This window comes from Pelmatolapia mariae, linkage group LG18 (assembly GCF_036321145.2).
Source record: "Pelmatolapia mariae isolate MD_Pm_ZW linkage group LG18, Pm_UMD_F_2, whole genome shotgun sequence".
Lineage (NCBI taxonomy): Eukaryota > Metazoa > Chordata > Actinopteri > Cichliformes > Cichlidae > Pelmatolapia > Pelmatolapia mariae.
The window spans coordinates 25,633,121-25,650,002 of NC_086243.1; the positions used below are offsets into that span (position 1 = coordinate 25,633,121).

The 16,882-nt window shown below is 39.6% G+C and overlaps 1 protein-coding gene across 1 annotated transcript in view; it reads right to left on the reverse strand.

The window, feature by feature from the left end:
* ak5 (adenylate kinase 5) overlaps positions 1–16,882 on the reverse strand; it is a 117,999-nt gene that overhangs the window by 26,955 nt on the left and 74,162 nt on the right. Inside the window, exons 9-10 of the mRNA XM_063460867.1 lie at positions 15,340–15,385; positions 12,141–12,185 (exon numbers count right to left, since the gene is read on the reverse strand). Of these exons, the coding sequence (XP_063316937.1) occupies positions 12,141–12,185; positions 15,340–15,385 (91 nt within the window). The remainder of the gene's footprint in view (positions 1–12,140; positions 12,186–15,339; positions 15,386–16,882) is intronic.

Sequence of the window (16,882 nt, forward strand, 5' to 3'; positions counted from 1 at the left end):
AATATATACCGGCACTTTCTGTGTTTGATGGCTTGCTGTGATGCTCGCAGGTGTTGTTGCAGGTATAATTGTATAACGTGGCCGTGAAACTGTGTGAAGCAGTCGTTTATCAGCGCTAGCCTTGAGCCTAGTAATAAAACTCAGGATGCGCTTCATATTCATCATTATTCAACTTGAGTTGAATTCAAAAACAAGTGCGCTCATCACCATTTCCTTAGAGAGCACGGACAGATATGAGCGAGGTGAGACTCGCACGGTGGGGAACGACTGAAATCAGAGAGCTCCCTAAAGAAATCAAGGAGGAAGGGCTAGGGATTCATTCAGAACATAAACACCGCCTTCATTTATTTAGCCAGGCTCAATACGCTGCACAGACACCTCCACCAGGATGTAAAATAATGACCCAGAAATCCTTGAGAAGCTTGTTAGTGGCTCTTCTAGTTAGTTCGTCTTGCAAGTCAAACCCCTGCTGTAGCTGCGAACTGTCTGAGTGTGAAGACGGTTTCATCACTGAGAACATCATCTAGATTAACCCAGTTTAAAGGTCACAGCTTTGGGAAGTGTCTTACTTTCCTTCTTACTTTTACTTCATTTTCTTAGTAGGTGTCACAGTGTGCAGTCCAGCCATGTTAAACATTTCCATGCTTTTAGGGTGCACTCAAACAGCTTGCATAAATGAAAATGTCTTCAGATATATTCGAAACCAGCCTTTGAGGCTGGATTATTTCCTGAGCTTTGAGAAGGAGTAATATATAGAATTATTAGTTTAAAAACAAACAAACAAACTGATGCATGACTTTAAGAAAAAATGTCACTTGTTCAACTAATTACAAATTTGATTAAAAAAAATAAAGCAATTTTATCAAACCTGTAGCCTTACAGGCTGCCGCCTCATCCAAACTGAGAGTATATTTGGGCACAAATGATATTATCTGCATAACTTTTCAGTGTAGATGATGTTATATTAATGTTTGCAGGATCCTGGTTACTGAGCTTTGTGAGGAAATAAGTAGCACGGGTGGAAATCCTTAAATTAAGGTGTTTCTGAGCATGAGATGCTGCATAGTGTCCTCCTAGGGTCAACCTTTTGTCCATTCTCAGAATGAGTTTTTAAGAATGTACGGGGTGCACTGGGTGTCATATTGGGAGCAGTGACAAAGCATTTTTTAAAAATCATATCTGACATGTCTCCAGTTGTTGGCTAGTTGGCCTGTATGGTCATCTTAGGCGCAGAGTTCTGGGTGCGAGCACAGCTGCTGTTTAAAGCAGCTAATCAAAATAAAGTTGGCTTAAATGGAGCTGAAACAGCTTGGTCGAGAGGATTACTTTGAACTGCATCATGCAAAGCTACAGTTTAGTCCAGCACTAAAAATGGGGAGCAGGAAATGAGTATGATAACATAATGTGATGTGGATTTGATAGAACACAGGAGAATCATAAAGAGTCACGTACGTGTGTGTGTGTGTGTGTGTGTGTGTTTTTTAAATCCATATAATCTAAACCAGGGGTGTCGAACTCCAGGCCTCAAGGGCCGGTGTCCTGCAGGTTTTGGATCTCACCCTGGGTCAACACACCTGAATCAAATGATTAGTTCATTAACACGCTTTTGGAGAACCTCAAGACATGTTGAGGAGGAAATTTATCCATTTAAATCAGCTGTGTTGGAACAAGGATGCATCTAAAACCTGCAGGACACCGGCCCTCGAAGCCTGGAGTTCGACACCTGTGATCTAAACCTAAACAGAAACATAAAAAAAACAAACCGTGAGTAAAGAGTGAATTTGCCTAGTGTGCTTTGGCATGTTTGAATTCTGCTTCTGGTTTCTCTGCTGACGCTCAGTTTGGTAGAGGCTGAGATTTGCGATGCCCAAACCATCCTACCATGTGTGAACAGCACTGTCACAGCGGCGTCCGCGGTAAGAGCCAAAGTGACAGATGGAATAAATTAGAGAGAGAGAGATGGAAGTAGACAGAGATGAAAACGATAAGCACAAAACAAAGCAAAGACAGATACAGCCCTGCTAAATAATGTTTCCTTAAAGCATTAATAGGTAATGTTAAGAAACTTTATCAGTTTACATGAAAAATGGACTGGGAGTGCAGAGTTTTTCCTCAAAATATTGACATGATTTATCTGTTGTATTTTAATCATTCCACAAATTTACACATTGTTTTCACAATGTGTAGCTCTTGGTTGTCTATATAGAAATGGGATTTGAGCACTGGCAACAGCCCATGTGGAGCTATTTGTAAAATGAGCAAAGATGAATAAAACAAACACAATCCTCTGGAATTTATATTCTGTGTGTGTTAAATTACATGCACTACCAGTCAAATGTTTGGACACACCTTCTCATTTTGTGTTTTTTCTTTATTTTTGCTACATTGTAGATAGATGCTGAAGACATCAAATATATGAAGCAAGATAAATGGAAATATGTAGCAAAGAAAAAATTAATAAATAACTCAAATGTTTTATAGTTCCTCAAAGTAGCCACTCTTTGCTTTGTTGGAAGTGCTGCAAACCCTTGGCCTTCTCTCAGTGAGCTTCATGATGTTGTCACCTGAAATGGTTTCACATAACAGGTGTGCCTTGTCTGGGTTTATTTGCCTTCTTTTACTGGAATCATCATTTGTGTGGTGCAGAAGTCAGGGCTGTCAGCTGTGTACCAACCTATTTGACAATTGTTAGAATTCATATTATGGCAAGAATCAGTTAAGTAAAGAGAAATGACATCTCCATTATTACTTTAGGAACTGGAGGTTAGTTAGTCCGGAAAATTGTCAAAACTTTAAATGTGTCCCCAATTGCAGTCGCAAAAACCATCAAGTGCTACGACAAAACTGGCTCACAAGAGGACCGCCCCAGGAAAGGAAGAGCAAGAGTCACCTCTGCTGCTGAGGATAAATTCATCTGAGTCACCAGCCTCAGAAATCAAGTTAACAGCACCTCAGATTAGAGCTCAGGTAACACAGTTCCAGTAGTAGACACGTGTCTACACGAACTGTTCAGATGAGACTACGCGAATCAGGCCTTTATTGTCAAACAGCTGCTAAGAAACCACAACTAAGGAAAAGCAACAAGGAGAAGAAATTTGTTTGGGCCAAAAAAACACAAAGAATGTTGTAAGGGCTATTTGACTAAGAAGGAGAGTGATGGAGTGCTGCACCAGATGGCCTGGCCTCCAGCCACCTGACCTAAACCCAGTCGAGATGGTTTGGGATGAGATGGACCACAGAGTGAAGGCAAAAGGACCAACAAGTGCTCAGCATCTCTGGGAACTCCTTCAAGATTGTTGGAAAACCATTTCAGGTGACGACCTCATGAAGCTCATCGAGAGAATGCCAAGAGTGTGCAAAGCAGTAATCAAAGCAAAGGGTGGCATTTTTTTAAGAATCTAAATTATAAACATGTTTTGAATTATTTCACACTTTTTTGTTTACTACATAATTCCATAAGTGTCCATTCATAGTTTTGATGCCTTTAGTGAGAATCTACAATGTCATGAAAATAGACACCATTAAATGAGAAGGTGTGTCCAAACTTTTGACTGGTAGTGTAGGTTATCAATTAATCTGCTGTGCCTTGCTGATTACCTGACTGACTGTTTAATCAGCTGATTCTCTAATTAAGCCCGTAAATCCTTAAGGGGAAATAAAAAAAAAAAAAAGATATCATTAGAAATTTCTTCATTAGCTTCAGCAGGGTGGTTTCTGCTTGTTAATGGCATCCTCTAACACCATAACACTCGTTTCCAGCCAGCCCCACTAAGTGCAAAATTACCACTGTTGCATCACACACTACCAGCAGGTTTTTCACTTTTTAAATGCAAGTCTGATTACAAGGGCAAATGGTAATTTTCCGCAGAGAGGGGAAATAAAAAAAGAGAGAGATGGAAGTCAGAGAGCATGGTGGAATAAGACGAAAAGATAGAAATGGAGGGAAAATGGCTTAAGTAAAAGCTCACATTAGTATTTCACTGCTTTTTTTTTTTTTTTTTTTTCCCCCTGTAGCACTTCTGCAGAACACTTTTGGATGGGTAACCCGATGCAGCAGATGGTTTGTTACACCGAACCATCTGGAAAGTAGTTCTTAGAAATTGTTCGCCAAAAAGCCAGGCACTTTTTCAAATATTCTCGACAGATCATTGGCTCGCACCATCTAACTTCGCGCTCACTTCAGACAATCACAGGAATGATCTGTAGAATGTAAAGAGCACCAAAGAGGAAAAAAATCAAGCTGCAAACGGAGGAGCTTTGAAAGTTGGCGAGCAGTCAGTGCAGCGATGTATGTAGCATGTAGCTGGTGGATTCTTACCATCTACATAAGGAAAATTTGTATTTTAAAGGGACCCACTTCCAAAAAATATTTGGCAGGTGATCAGATGAACCATCTGTCACAAGAAGGATTTTTAAGTCACAAGTTACCATGCAAGGCATTTGGTGAGGCAAATCCACATTAAACTTGAAGGGAGCTTGGGGATTTTGCTAATTAACAGAAGGTGTATCTGTACCCAAATTTAGTGGATTCTTTTACCTGTCGACCAAGTTTCATGATAGTTTTTATTCAATCCTGTTGTCAAAGAGACAAAGAAAAAAACAGTCTCCTCTTCTGACTTTTAATTAACAAAACGTAAGTGCCTTCATTAATGACTTTTATCTTTTTGTTTAATGGCTGTATTCTGCCTCCTTTTATTTCTTCTCAAGTGTTTAATTCTTAGCATCAATATAAACAAAAGGCCGAATTATACAGAAGAACAAAAGTTCAAACCTGACCTGATATGTACTCTTAGAAAAGGACACCCATGTTTTCCAATCAGACTTTTAACAGATGACATTGCATGTTGGATCAAAATCTGACAATGCTTTTCTACATTCATAATTCCATCACTTTTGATAACATCACCAACACCACTGGCTGAAATGGAGCCCCAAACCATGACAGAGCCTCCACCTTGTTTTACAGATAGCTGTAGACACTCACTGCTGTACACCTCTCTCCTCCTCTGTACATACTGATGAGCACTTCAACCAATGAATCATCACTCCATCAGACCTGTTGCCACTGATTTTTTTTCAGTCCAGTTCTTGTGTCACCTGACACATCTCAGTCTTTTCTCTTTGTTTCACTTAAGAATGGCTTCTTGAAAGCCATGCTCCCACCAAGACCATATCTTTGAGGCTTCAGTGAACGGTAGATCAGATAAATCTCTCAGGTTCTGTGTCTTAAAAAAAAAAAAAAAAAAATCTTAAGGACATGACTTTCAGATACTGTTAATCTGCTGACAGTTCTTTTTAGGCTTGCCATCTGTTCTTATTTCCTCCACTTGTCGAGTTTCCTCCGATTATTTTTATTTATTTATTTTTTTAAAGATCCACTGCACACCATGCTGAGTTATGCCAGGTTTTCAGGTAATAGCTCTTTGGGAATCACCTGGTTGGTGCAAAAATACTATTTTATGCCTGTCAAACTGTTATCTTTGTAATTTCTCAGCACTGGTTCATCCATTCAGTTAGGTAGGATGATTCACTTCAATGATTTTAAGAAACTGTGGCTCCTTGGAAGAAAATTATGAAGAAATGTGGAGCGACTCTAGACTTATGCACAGCACTGTATATTTAGACTCAGTAGGTTAGCTAATTAATAACACTAGTGGTATACTATTATATAACTAATTTAGAACAAAGAACATGAACTATGAAGCATAAATATGACCAGCAAATGGCAGATATTGCAATTGGTGTTATTACAATTTTCCCCTAGCTTATTTCTTAAATTAGTCCTAATTTCTTAACTTCCTGCTCTATTTTTTTTTTTTTTTGATTCCTCGACTCTACTAGAGAAGCTTTACATGATTAACTGTTCAAATTGTTTTTCCTAAATTGTACCTCATCCATTGTTCAAAACAAGCAGGTTTATAGCTCCCCCCCGCCCCCTTTAGGTGTACTGTCTCTTTAAGAAAACTTTATTCTGATTGGCTGCCCCTTGAAGTGACTTCATATGGGGAAAAAAAACCAGAAAAAAACTGGGCCAAAAGCTAACAGTGACAATGGGTTTACCTGTACATACACTAACCTCAATATTTATGATTTTATCTATTTTCAAATGAGCATTCAACACTGTAGCATAGAATGTGAGAGAAATTAAGGAAAAGCTTGATTATGCTCACTGTAAAGACACTCTGGTGCTGTCATCATGATTTCCTAGAATAGGGAGATAGCCTTTTTTAGCCCCTAATAAGTCTGACAGATAACCTGTATCTCCCCTGAAGAAGCAGCAGCTTCATTGAAGCTGGATGATAAAAGGAGGAGACGGGGATGGTGAAAGGCTACAACACTTTCATGTAGAACTGAGGAGTCATCAAGCTGCGTCACGCAGTCTTGAGTCAGTATTTTCAAAGTTGGAATGACATCTGACGGGGCAGGAAAGAAAACCTTTCGTCCCTGCAGTTGTTTCATGAAGGGAAGTGCTGGACAACTTGGGTGTTGAAAGCACTCTTTAAAAATCTACAACTGCTGAAAATACAGCAGAATAAATGGGTTAATATTATTAATGACAAAACATTATGGGGACCAATTAAAGTAATATGCAGCTCCATGAGTTTCTTCTTCTCTTCTCTGTGGTAGCTTTGCATGATTTGACCATGTTAAATATGAGCATCCATGACTGTAGCAGCATTTAATGATAGAAAATTTAAAACAAAAAAACAAACAAACATTACAGACCATTTTAAAGTCATATAAGCATCTTAAGAACTGACAACTTGATGGTTTTCCTTTGAGTTCAGTTTTTAATTGAATGCCCTAAGCCTCTTAACAAAGAGCGGTTTTTTAAGAGGCTTAGTGGTTTTATGAAAATATACTTTATTTTTATTTATATAGTTTATTAACTCACGGACTGCCAGTCACACTAGATAAAAATAGGATGGTGATGGTGGTTTACCAATGATTGCACTGAATTTCTTTTCATTTGGCAACTGGTTGCAGTTAGTTAGAGCAACTAATTTCAGTTGCAAGGAGATTACAATTGTCCACTGTCCAAACTACTGCTGTTCTTACTTGGATCCGAGCTGTAGAATAGTCCCATCAGTGACTCCTGCAAAATATGACAACCAAGCCTGCTTACCTGATTTCTTAACAATTTTATTTATATACAAATACACTTCTTCTAATATTTGGTTAAATGCGCCTTTGCTAATTGCATCTCGACTCAATGCTTTTGGCAGCCATCAAAAAGCTTCTGAGGTTCAGGCTCTGGGAATGCCATTCCAGAAACTCGGCAGAGCCGCTTCTAAAAAACTGCAGATTCAGAGATCAGTTCCAACAATGTTATTCTGCCAAGGTGTGGAAGAAGACCCAAACTGTCACCCTGTCGCTAAGGCTCAAGCCTGCCATGAACTGGAAACTGCTGGAACACCGACATTACTCTCCACAGTGAAGTAAGCTTTAAATTTCCATGAACTGAGAGGGGAATAAAGACAAGGCTTTCAAACCCACAGTAAGTAACAATGAATCTAACACATGAAAGCGATCACTTGTACTGATGCTCTGATGCTTACAGAGTAATTCAGCACTTTTCAGCTCATTTTTCCAGCCCACAACTTACTGATGTGGTCCAGAAACAACTGGAAAAATAAATCTGAGTTCCTATATTGCAGAAAAGTCACCTGGAAAGGTTGATGGAAGATTTCCCTCGCAGACAGTGCTGTGTTTTATTTTCATATCAGCGTGTTCTTTTAAAAAAAAAAAAAAAAAAAAGTAAAAAACAAACAAATAAAAAATGAAACATGTCAGCTGCTTTTCATACATACATGACATGCTCATATTCATAAGGGTTCACAGAGCTCCTGCTACTTTGTGAATTGCTTGACACAACACTATGAGCAACCTGCAGGCAGAACAGTGGGTGGTAAAAGATATGAGAGAGATTAGACAAGAATGGTGCCGGTTTTATTCAACAGCTGCCAGCCAGAAAAAAGTTGTGATGCTGTGTAAAATGTAAATATAAACAGAAGGCAGTGATTTGCAAATGATTTAAATTCTAGAATTCTTTAAAAATGAAATCTAGACCTAAAAAACAGCATTTTAAAGGTGTTTTTCTTTCTTTTAAAAAACCTGCTCATTTTGAACTTTTATCCTTGTGATGATCATGAAAATGGGGAAAGGAGTTGATTTCTCAGTGTGCTGCATCACCTCTTCTTTTAGGATGTGTCTGTGCTGTTAAACTGAATTTAATACACAGTTCAGTAAGTGTCTATCTGGGAACTGAGGACTTCAGCTCCTGTGAGTGTGTCTTTCACACTGCTAAATAAATGATTTCAGCTGCTCAACAGTTCATTGTGATAGTTTTTGTTTCAAAATGCACCAACTGTGGACGGTGTGCGACATGCCATAGGCTTCTGTAAGGGCCAATGCTGTGAAATACTTGCAGAATGTGGTTCAGCAGATGCTTCTGAACTGTGTTTATAGCACATCAGATGGTTTTTTTTCTTCTTTTTGCTAGTGTGCTCCTCTTTCGATGATCAAGGCATAGATGCCATTGACTGGCCCTCAAGTTCTGTAGACATGAAGTATACAGAGAACCTCTGGGATGTCATGCATTGGTGCAACGGACGCTGTCAAATAGTGCCACAGACTCTCCTCTGCCCCCGACCCCTCCCTGAGGTTTCTCCCTGTTAGAAGGGAATTTTTCCTTCCCACTGTCACCAAGTGCTTGCTCAAAGAGGGCCATTTGATTGCTCACTGATTCGCTGATCCGGGTCTGTGAAAAGATCCTCCAGGATACCATCCACTGTCTCAACAGTCACATCCAAGAAGTGACAGTGATCATAAAGGAAAACTAGAGAAAAATCAGTCATAAGGGCATCACAGTCAATCACAGAGCAATGCCCTGTTAACATTGCTCTGCAAAACCATTCACTTTTTGGGGGTTGCTTTGTTGTTTAACTTGTTATCATGTTGACTTGCACCAAGACAGGAAGTCGTTTCTGTTTTCTAACTGGATAGACTGATATCCCTGACGTCTTACTGGCTTTATAGCGTGTCCATGCATTCTGTCACAGAGTAATGACGGATGCTCATTTCATCTGCAATAATGTTACTAATTAACCTATTTAGTCTTTTGCTGTTCCTACTTTTTTCCAGCTTTTTTTTTTTTTTTTTTTTTTAAAGATGCTGCTGGCATCAAATTAAAATGGCACAAATACAAAAAGGCAAACAAACAAAAAACCCAGTTACTCAGTTTTCAAATTTTCCGTCTTTATTCTGTTTTTAAATACGTTTAGGATTTAAATGATTTGCAAGTTGCTTGTATTTCCTGTAAACTTGAGGATAACTGCTAATCTTAAAGCAGGTAGTAACATCAGAATAAACTGATGCTGTCAAAGAATGAAATCCAAACTGTAACATAACTTCTGTTTTAATAAATTAGACTTTCTATTTTATTTTCCTGACAGCACAATCGCAGATTGTTATAAATGGAGTGAAATCCTAAATGTTATCTTGATTGGCTGACCTCTCATTATATGCTATAAAATTTGTTCGGGAGACACATCTGAGTGTAGGTGACAGTTGTTGCATTTGTGGGTGACATTTTCCTCCAATTATCTGCTGCTGCTGTGAAAAAGCTTTTGGTCTGGCTCAGCGTCTGTTTTTCAAATCCTGCGACAAACTGGTGTTAATTCAGATCAGTCTGGATTTGTCCTGAGAGTCCATGAAAAGGGATTTTAGCACTGATATATGGGTGTGACAGAGAGCGTGCACGCACACACACACACACATACACACTCGGACTACTGATTAAATAACCTTTTGGTGACCGTATCTTTAGTGTTTTTCCATGGTAGCAGGGTTGACGGTGGTTAATGGAGGGTCTGTATGTCCCAGATCTCTAATTAACCTGCACGTCTGTCGTGTCTTCAATTAGCAGACTGAGCCACAGTGCCTCACTGTACTGTCACGGAATACTAATTGATCACAAAAAAATGAAAACCTCTTCCTCTAGGGGCTGGAAGTAACACTGAGCACAAATTGGAAGCAGCAGTGATGCATTTTTCTATTTTGTGACAAATATTACTTAGATGGCGTATATATTTGCTCATGAGATTGATATGATAGCTGCCTTTAGAGTCCCAATGCAGATTCAAGTTATTAAAAAAATACTGACAAAGATGTTGGTTGTTCCACATGGGGGAGATTGGCAACTTATAAACACCATTTCCACTGATTAATGTGATCGTTTTTGCTTGTATTAACATTATCTGAATCCGTTAATTGATTAACAACATGGTTAACAGCATCCATTAGATATATTGTCTTTGACACAGATAATATTGGGTTTATATACTTCGTGGTTATAAACCAGATTTAAAAACAAACAAACAAACAAAAAAAAACAAAACAGTGAATCCCTACATTTGGCAAGCTTAACCTAGTTAATATTAACCAATTTGTACAGATAATTATTCTGTTTGGTGACAAAATGATATAAACTTCTCTTAGATGTAGTCTATCATGGAAAATAAAATGGTAGAAAAGAAAAATAATGCATGCACTACTTTTTAAAAATGAAATCCATGTAATGCTGCAGAGAGCAGATGAACAGCACACGGAGTCCGGCACAATAAAAAATGCTTACATAGCACCAAATCACAACAACACGGGCCTTAAAACACTTTAAATTGTAAGATGATGAAGACATGGACAACGTTATGCTGCCTGTAAAATCATCTAGCATGACAGGTTTGGCGGTGGGTCACCATGGAGGCAGACCTCTACAGGTCGGAAACAACAATCTAGCTGGTATGAGGATGAAATCCTCAGACCCTGCAATGCTGCACTGTGTGCTGGGTTCATCCTGGTTCACCATAATTCCCGGCTTTATGTGGTGAGAGTACGCAGACAGTACCCGGAGGATTAAAGAATTGACACCACTGACTGACCCCCATGCTTGCCTAATCTAAATCCAGTAAAACACCTCTGGGACAATACTATTATATTTTTTTTCTAGATGGCAGCTCATACGGACGTATGCAACAGCACAGCGCTCCTACTACTTTGCACCTTTCTGTGTTTTTTATGCCTTTTGTTGCATCTTCCAGCATTGCACTAATCACTTTTAGTCATCAGGAACTAATAGACATCGGCATCTGCCTGAACCCGGATTTTACTTCGGATTGGACCGACAGTATCCCACTCGAGTTTGTGAGACCTCCGGGCGTTCTGTGGGTTACTGTCGCGAACAGCAAGTGATGCAGATGGCGCACGGAGAGGAAACACAAACGGGGATGCAGAGCTGGCTATAGTGTCTCTGATGGAGGTGAAAGAGCGTACAGGGCGCAGAGGGTAATTAACACCGCACAAAAAATAATTTCAGCAAAATAGACTAGCCTGCTACATCATGGTTTTTTTTCCTCATTAAGATGTGATGTGTTTTTTAAAGTGTTCCTTTAATTTTAATTTGTTTTTTGCAGTGTTATTTTGGTAATTCATCCCGTTGTGTGTCTCCTGTGTTTTAACTTCTCTTTGTCATCCTTCTGATTTCCAGATTGTTTCCAAATATGTGTCATTCTTCAATCATATCTAATCTTGTTGTTCACTTTTCTTTTCCCCCTGTTTGTTTCCAGCATGTCAGCATCTCCCTCCCCAGGCTTCTCATGCCCCTTTATGTAGATTCTTGGTTTGTTTGTTTGTTTTTTTTCCTTTTTTGTATTTCATGTAATTTTTGGAGCCAGTTAAGGCCTGCTTTTCATTATTTAAACCTGCCTGTGAGTCCTGGATCTGGGTCTTCTCACCATCTGAGAAAATGGCCCCAAGAGTGCAATTATATGCAAATCAGTAACGTTAGACTTCATGCTTTCCATCATCATAATTTCTCTGAAAGGAGGACTTATTTAGGCTATATGTGCCTAATAAATTGCTAAACATCAAGCTGCTGTTGAACTCTAAGTACTGTAGACATGCATCAGTCTAAATGGGTTGTTTTCTACTGACAGACACAAGTAAGATGAAGATGTCTGTCACTTCCTCCCTAGTCTGACTTGTTTGTGTGTGTGTGTGAGAGTGAATTATTAACTAGCAGCTTGATGAACAAACAGCAGCTGCTCACTATCATCGTGCTTGCCCATGTTGTCAGCTCTTACCCATCATGAAGATGACCTTTGGTTTCTTTTGTTCTGTAGAATAACCTGTCAGAGGGAAGAAAATCACAGTTTAACATGTGGTTCAGAACCACACACCCATATACTTGTACTTCTGTCTCTGAGGCCCATTGTCTGTCCTCCTAACCCGACCTTGATCATCACAAGTAAACCTAAACACCTTCTTTTTTTTTTTAAAGCAATGCAGGCTTAATTAAAAGTGTCCATAAATATAAAACATGCTCTGAGCACTGAAATCATGCAATACAGCAACAGTAATAACAAAACACGTAATGGCACAGTTTATTTAGCTGACGACATCTCTCTCTTGTTGTCTGTTCATCCCCTAAGGCACAGGTGTCAAACTCCAGGCTTCGAGGGCCGGTGTCCTGCAGGTTTTAGATGCATCCTTGTTCCAACACAGCTGATTTAAATGGATAAATTACCTCCTCAACATGTCTTGAGGTTCTCCAAAAGCGTGTTAATGAACTAATCATTTGATTCAGGTGTGTTGACCCAGGGTGAGATCCAAAACCTGCAGGACACCGGCCCTTGAGGCCTGGAGTTTGACACCCCTGCCCTAGGGGGACTAATTCATGAGGAGACGATTCGAGCATCCCCCATCGGGGTGAGACTCCCTTTGTGTGTGGTTGATTGGTTTCCTGTGTTTTTCCTCCTTTTGTGATTGGCTGGTGGTGTGTGTTCAGAGGTCCGTTCTTCGTACCTCGCTAAGTAAGTTAGCTGGATTTGATTGCTGACGATTTTGCGTGATCTTGGATCGTTCGGTTCTCCGAAGCTCATCCGGGACTTGCTGTCATAGCAACAGATCCGTAAGCGTAAACCTGCTTGGGAGCAGGCTTACTTTATGTAAACAGGATTAGATCGCGGCCACTCAGGTATGTCCGCTTCAGTTATACGAAAGCAACAGCGATATTTCTCCACTGTTTTTCCATAAATAAATATTATCAATGTAACTAAAGATAATGCAGTATTTGATTCTTTTATTGATGTCATACAGATACATACAGGTCATTTCCTAAAAAAGGGAAATGTACTATTAACCATTCTATTTCATGTATTTGATTATTTCAGATGTAATTCATATTTTAGAGTAGTAATAGTAAATTACTTCGTGTAATCAAGATGAGAGACCACAGCTATAAAAGCGAAGGTGGATTTGGGAAGTCTGTCGCAGCCATGTCCTGTCCGTTTGTACGCGAACAACCCATTGCGGAAGGTGCAAGATTGATAAGGAGAGTTTTCAGAATTCAGCGTATATTGCGGGATAGACAGGATCCTTTAGCTCAGCGCGACAGTGTGCTCATAGAGAGATATCGATTTTCCCGTGAGGGTATTATTTACAAACAAACAGATTATTTCAGGGTCTCTTTTCAAGAGACTAAAAGCAATATAAGTGATAAATATTACCATTCTGTAGAATATTCTTATATTTCACTTTTACTTGTTCCCATGTTCTAGTGGGTCCTGTTGTGGCTCTAATGTGAAAGAGGATATAATGTAATATAATATAATAAATTACTTACGAGTTTAATTTGTCAGCAACTTTCTGCCAGCCCTCTCTCCTTGCTTTTGCAGCCTTTGCAGTGTTCCCTTGCGTTTTAATTAAACTCCGAAACTCCTGAAATCCCTCAATCAAGAGTTCTTGCTCTGCTGCCGTAAAATACTGAGCGCGCTCCTTCGACATCTTCGCCGACCAATCACAGGGTTGCCGATCAATGTTTCTACTATCGATGCGTAGCCCCTTTTAAGCCACCCAGTGATCTCACATTACTTCATCCAGCTATACTAATCGTCAACAACAGGTGTGTTCGGAGAACCGGATTAGCGAGCTCAAAGTTAGCGCGATGATTTGATCTTGGATGTGTCATTTGATCTTGGATGTAGTAAGCGAGGTACGAAGAACGGACCCCTGTTGTTACGCCCTACCACAGAATTTTAATTAAGCATATATTTGCATTACCCCGAATGCTAAGTAGGAAAGGTTTTGTGAGCAATACTTGTGCACAGAGTTAAAGCGATAAGCATTTGCTTTTGAATTTATGACCGTTTGACTTGTGCGTTTTAATATTTCCTGTTTAGTTTTCTGAGGAAAAACATTTTGTAAACAGAGGCAGTTTGTTTACATGGAACAGAAGCTGTAACCTTCTGACTTTATCACGCATTAAATACAGGTGTGCTCAGACACACTGCTTTTGCACAGTTTATCCACTGTATGATTTTGGCAATTGCAATGACATCATTCTGACTGATTTCACATATTAAGCTTTAAATTCATGCTTCGTGGAGGCACAGCTCACTATAAGTTATAACTCTTGTAGCTGAATCACTGAAAAAAACTGTTAAATCCAAATAAAAAAATATGAAGTGGTAGCAAAAATCTTCTTCTGTCATTTGGCACAGGGGATCATCTGCCTCCATCCTGTCCCTAGCATCTTCTTCTGTCACTAACCCTCTGCATGTCTCCATGTACTACATCAGTCACTAAATATCAAGTTCCTATTCTCAACCTCCTCTTATTCCTTCCTGTCCTTTCCTCTTGCTGTATCTGAAAAGCCCCCCCCCCTTTGCCTTTGGCCAGCAGTTCCACCCTGTTTGAAAACAGCACAGGGGGTGGTCGTCGTCAACCCAGTGCCCGAATGATCCGTTACAGAAGTCACATTCCTGATGAGCTGCATGCTTGATTTGGCAAAGACTTTGCGCCAGATTCCCTTCCTGACGCAACCCTCATTTATCGTGAGTACACTGGCGCACGGTTTCCCCATGGCTGGGTTGGTAGCAAGAATCATACCAGTAACATAATAATGAAAATAATTTGTACTGTTGGCTAACGAGATAAACATCAGGTCTAAGTGGCGACAGTGAATCAACAGACGAGCCTCCCCTCGTATTACACAATCAATACTGTTGATGCAGAACAGTGCTGATACACACACACACACACACACACACACACACACACACACACACACACGGCTGCAGGGAGCGGTTCATTGTGGTGAAAAATGGTTAAATGACACTTGGCATTTACTGAGATGAAACATTTTGTGATGAAATGCTAGACTGAGTCGACTGCTGGCTTTATGAAAGAAGGCAAAAGGGACTATGGTGGAAAAGTAGGGAGAGTGTTACTTTGCTCCTTTTTTAAACTGAAAATCAAATATCAGTTATTTCCTCAACTCACTTTCTGTGTTTCCTTCGGCATATCCGATTTCTTCCTCCTCTTCAACCTGGAAGAAAATAAGAAATAAAGGTCTTTAGGTTTTATTTATGTTTATATTTTTCCAAAATATGTTTCAAATACTGTGTTTGTGCAGCTCCACATGCTTTCCACATATGCACCAGTGTACTTGTTTATAAACAGATACACCCATAATTAATAGTAATAGCTACTTTCAAAAACAATCTAAGAAGGTGAGAAGTAGTTTAGAAAATTCCATCAAATAATGAGTTTTGAAAGAGGATAGTGAATTTCCACAGCTGTGAGCCTTGGATAGCATTAAACAAGCTACTACAATCATCCAGACTTCTGGTTTCAGGTTTTCGGCCCTGCATGAAGAAGGTTTCTTTCAATCAGCCGCAGGAGGATTGGTGAGATATTGGCTGCCAAAGTTTGTCCGGTAGTTCACCTCAAAGGTAATGGGTTAGGCTGAGGTGAGGGCTCTGAGGTGAGGGCTGTGTGAAGGCCAGACATCATGCTCAAAAACAACTTGTTAATGGTTCCAGGTTTGTACACAAGGGAATTGTCATGCTGAAAGACTGAATCCTGTAGCAGCAAGGCCAAAAACACAGGTTGTCCATATACCGCTGGTCATGCCCACAGCATTTGACAAAAGAACACAGAAAAAGGCTTCTTCTTCTTCTTTGTGTGAACTGCTTGTCAGATGGTGATTCTGGAAATCACTCCTACCTCGACATATTTCTGATGTCCTATTAGGGGTGTCTGTATTTGACTGTTCAGCAACTTCCTGAAACTGACAACCTGATGTTAACACCAATTTTGTGGCATGATTGAAAGCACTGTGAGGGTGAGTGAGGTCTCAAGGTTTGTGCTTTCCCATTTAGTTTCTTGTACAACTATTGGCACTGTTCATGAGCAACAACATAGAGATGCTGCCTGAAAGTATAGACTGGTTTTCCCTATTTTAAACAGGTACCCAGGATGTTTTATTGGCTGTTCAGATTGGGTATAAACATATTTGATTTGCAACACTGTAGCTCAGACAGACTGTAAACCATCTTTTAGAAGAGATAAAGTATGTATTTGAAAAAGAGATTGGGCTGAGTGTCCCTACAGAGCAATCACATGGTGCTAGCCTTGAGGAAATGTCTCTCAGTAAACCGTGATGGCAGAGGAACGACCTCACGGCAAATTGAGCTCTAAAACTGGCTAGAAAACTTTGTCACTTTAAGTGGATGCAAACTGCTCCAGCCTGTTAAAAATAATAAACTAAAATAAAAAAAAATCCCAAGTGTCATTTGTGCAGATTTTCCTGTTCATTACTATGCTCCTCAGCTTCAGCCATCTGGATCACTCTGGCATGCATTACCTACTAATTACTCAAGTGCTACCATTATAATGTGTTTAATTCTTATGATTTAACAGTCCGATGAAGGCAGAAGCAGACAGGAACATTAAGACCTGAATAGCTGATGAGAAAAATGGATAAAATGAATACGCGAACACAGGTGACAATATCGCAGGTGTGATACTTCTGGTATAAGAG